The following is a 4,655-nucleotide window of genomic DNA, read 5'->3' on the forward strand; positions in this document are numbered from 1 at the left end:
AATAGAAGTCACTGTGTGATGGCATATAATTTCCAGCTGCGTTCATGCTTAGAATATTAGTTGTTAATAATTTAAAACACTATGTTCACTTGATGTAATACCATAAATTTGTTGAACAACATATTAGCCAACAAATGTTGACATTTTCTTAGGACAAGTTGTAATACCAGTTTCATCAACGTTGAATAATTTACCAGGCGAAAACTGGTATTTTTCATACAAACAATTTAATAGATTAAAAAAATTACCAATTGTTATTTTGTTAAATCTTTGAGTGCGACTAGCTGACATTCTTTCAGGTGTACGGAGTGATTATTGAGGATGTTTTTTTAAAAAACCATACACTCAAACCTTGTCTAGACGTATATAATTGCATGTTTCATGGCTTCTTCTGACCAAATTTGACGATTAGTTGTTCTTTAATACTTCCCCATAATAGTTAATGCCTAAAATAAGTTGTAGGTAATAATAAATAATTTATTAGCATTGTCAGTATTACCAATTAGAAACAATTTTTAGCGCCTAAACAAATATTGTACTGATATTTTGTTGAACGTAGATACAATAGGAATATAAATAATTTAAGTTGTTAATAAAATGATAAATGTTCAACATTTTACAAGAGAACTATACAAAACACATTTGTATAAAAATATTTTATAATAAAAACATTTCAAGTTTTTAAGATTCTAGTAGAACGTAACTCTGGCTAAAATGGGGTACCCATTACCTACTAAATAAATAATAATAATTACCTGTTACCAATATCCGAAAAGAGACCGTAAAAACGTGATTCACTGTCATTGAAATAGTTTCTACGCTACAAGTTAGGGAACATTATTTTTTTGTGATGAGAATATTTGATTACGAACAAATATTTGAACATCATATGTTTTGTTAAGCCTTATATCGATAAATTTACGATTTATTTATCCTTATCACCAATCGATTCCAGTGTGACCAATAACACCAATACAATATTAACCCACATTTCCCCTACCTACTTAAAAAAAATACAATTGATTGATTTTAAATTAAAAAAAATATTGTTTGGCCTAATTATAATTTAGTACATTTAATCAGTATCCAAAGTAAATAATAATACGTCATCAATCGTTACATTTAATATATAATAATTACTATACAATTATTTAAATATTCAATGTATGTAGAATATATAGGTATTAATTGTTTAAATTGTTTTAATAAAAGTAATCTAAATGTGGCTAAGTTACTTTTTTACTAGTACAAAAGATAATGAACCTGAGAACTGTATTAATAAAGATAATGTCAACGATGAATCAATCAATATTTCATCAAAAGAAGAAGAGGAACCAGAAATTAATGATTTGAGAAATAGAGTTGAAAAGGTAAAGGAGATACACAAAAAATTACAAGCATTACAAAATAAACAAGATATACATTTAAACAATAACACCACAAATACCTTTCAAGACAAAGACCTACCATGCGCGTCTAAGAATAAAGATGAAGAAAAATTAGAAATAAATAATTGTAAAATAGAGGATGTCTTGAGGATTATACCAGTTCTAGAAAATAATATACAATCACTTACCGAGAAAGTAAATATAAATCGATTTGTTAGTAAAATGTTTTCATGATTTTTTAATTATTGTAGGTATCTTGTTTATCTGGCTTATTAAATGCGAAAGAGCTCAATTCTAAAATAGTAACTGAAAAAAATATTATTTCAAACAATTCTAATATAAATAGTGCTTCGAACTCTTTAAATAAATTGAACGGTGTAGTGAATGAAACAATACCAACAAATAAAGATACCACCCTGGGAGTAGTTTCTAAAGAAAATAGTGAAATGCGGAAAAATAACCGAAGTCTTATCATAAAAAAAAAATATCGTTATCAAAATGTTAAAATTAGAAGAAATACTACCAAATCTATTAATAAAGATGATCAAAAAGGAGAACAAGTAACGAATGAAGAAAATGAACTCTTTTACAGTGTTAAGTCGATTGACCAGTTGACCAGTTTAAATGGGCAATTAGAATCCTTTTTTACAAAAATACAGTCAGCATTGACTCAATATAAAATTGACCAAGTGAAAGAAAAATCAGAAATAATGCTTAATCTGTCCAGACTGGAGGATCAAATTAATATGAACTATTCGAAAATGGATAAATTAATGTCCAATGTCGAACAGTTAAATAAAATAAATGATCCTGTCAATCACGTAATTTTGAAAAATCACCCAAATCTTGAAATACAAAATAAACATGAACTGCAAAAAAGTATAGACGATATTAAAACCTGTGTTGATTACCTTATAAAACCGAATACAATTGATATACTAAAAATTCAACAGTCCGTTACTGCCGATACTCCAATCACAAACACAAATATTAATGGCTCGTGTAACTCGAATCGGTGTGTTTGCAAATTAATAGACAATACTAATACTGCTAGTATACAGATTGTAAATTCAAATGATGATACAAATCAAATAAAGTATAATGGTGATATCATTTTATGCGAGTTTTTAAGAGCGAACCTAACTTTGGAAAGTTTAAAAAAAGACGATCATCAACAAATACCACAGGTAAAACATTTTTCAAATCAAATCGACTCCAATAAAAACAGCCATTTATTATTATGTTCAAAACAATCAAAACTTTCTTCAAATATTTGTGATAGAGATCAAATCTATAACCAAAAATCTAGCCAATCATCAGTATGTTCAAAAAAATCAAACCATCTAAAAAAAAATGGTAGACGACCCGAAAAACCAAAAATTAACCATTTAATCGTATGTCCCAAGCAATCGATCCATCATTTTTTAAAAAATGACGTTGACAATTATACTACATCATACCAACCAAATACAAAAAAACTAGCTCGTGAAAAAAATAAGATTTGTGATTTTCTTTCGTCTCAGCCAATTCCAGAATGGATAAGACTCGACGAGAATTTCATTAAATCCGAAAATCTATGCTGCAAGGATTCTATTAAATCATCACCATCAAATTGCACTTTAAATGTTAGTAAGTTCTATAACATTGAACGAATAATTAACGACAGCCATGACAAAAATGATAATATAGTTTATGAAATTACACAGAAACCCAATGTTCCAAAAGAAAACAAAAGCGACTGTAATTTCGACGAACAAAATTTATCACCATGTAATAGTCTTAACAATGAAACTTGGAACATGAAATAAACTTGGTAAATTTACAGTGAAACTTATTAGAATTATTGAGAAAAGTTTACTTGTTCCCAGGATTTATCTACTACCTATACTCTGTGCCAGAAAATAACATAACTGCTTTCGCATGTTGACTGTCACCAGTGACTGTTCTAAGTTACAATTCCTCTCCTTTTTGTGCTCCGATAGTATAGGTTGAATATTTCTAAATTATATCCACAGATTATAATATTATTATATTATCAGATTGCGCACTTAGATGTGAACAAAAACTTAGCTGATAACATCTCCGCCGAAATCAGAGTGACCATGTCAACGGATTAAAACTATTTAATGTTAATCTTATAATCTAGCTGTCCTCATTGGTGGGACGGGTACAGATTTCCCGATTTTGATAAGCGAAATTTTTTTAATGATATCTCGATATACCACAACTCGTACCAGAATATACCAGAGATCCAGCAGTGACACCACCAATAAGAAATAATTTACAGTGATGCCTTGTTAGCGGCACTCGTCGCTACGCTCCTCGGCGCCGTCGCTCCGCTCCGCAAATCGAAAATATCCCTCGACTTGCTATGCAACACCACCTCAAGTTGGTCACTGTGTAACCGCTGTTATACCAAAGAACAACCACTCTTATCATTTCGGCCAAAAGCTTATCACTACCGCTATCAAAATCGGGAAATCTGTCAAAGTCCCCCTCATTGGTCGGGCGAACCAGTTTTAAGTGGACATCGGGTGAAAAATAGAGTTAGGAAAGCTATTTTTACTAAGTTATATTTAATATATAAATAATGGAGTATGTGAACAAACTGAAAATTTCAAATTTCAAATTTCGGCGGAGGCTAATCAGAATACCTTTTACTTTTGTCTATTGCGCTATCTGTTTTCATATAAACTGTGTCATAGCGTTGAGTGCGGAATGCTCAGATTCGGACGAGTTTGGTGGGATCACTGTAATGTTCTCTCAGGGCGCACTGTGTGGGGTACATAATCTGTAAATACTGTATTCCAAATAAGTTGAGAAAAGTCTCATAGTCGAATGAACGGTCGTAGCGTTGTAATTGGCTGTAGTATCGGCATGTCGATTACTCAACGTGCCGCGGTGTATACAAAGAATCATGATGATAATTTAACACGATCGCAATACGCGGAGGTACATTTACGGTCAATTGTATATTATTTATTTATTTATTTATTTATTTATTTATAATAGTAAACGGGATAGGCCCTTGACATTTATATAAAATTAATAATTAACAAAAATATAATACACTATAACATACATAATATTAACAGATAATAATGTAGTACAAAATAATTACACACAATAAGATGATTAGATGTTATAGGATCCATCATTAGCTAGTGCCATCATACGCAAAATGGGTTCATTATATAAGTAATTTGTCGCACAGAACGGGACCCGGAAAGGAGAAAAGTTGCGCAGATTAGCGCCGGGAACATTAAA

General features: G+C 30.5%; 1 protein-coding gene across 1 annotated transcript; it reads left to right on the top strand.

The window, feature by feature from the left end:
- The first annotated feature begins 1,220 nt into the window (after window positions 1–1,220).
- LOC111036069 (putative uncharacterized protein DDB_G0290989) lies at window positions 1,221–3,196 on the top strand. The gene is made up of 2 exons (XM_022317964.1): window positions 1,221–1,583; window positions 1,640–3,196. The coding sequence occupies exons 1-2, from the start codon at window positions 1,221–1,223 to the stop codon at window positions 3,194–3,196; spliced, it is 1,920 nt and encodes a 639-aa protein (XP_022173656.1).
- The last annotated feature ends 1,459 nt before the right edge of the window (window positions 3,197–4,655 follow it).

Source organism: Myzus persicae, unplaced genomic scaffold (assembly GCF_001856785.1).
Source record: "Myzus persicae strain clone G006 unplaced genomic scaffold, MPER_G0061.0, whole genome shotgun sequence".
Taxonomy (NCBI): domain Eukaryota; kingdom Metazoa; phylum Arthropoda; class Insecta; order Hemiptera; family Aphididae; genus Myzus; species Myzus persicae.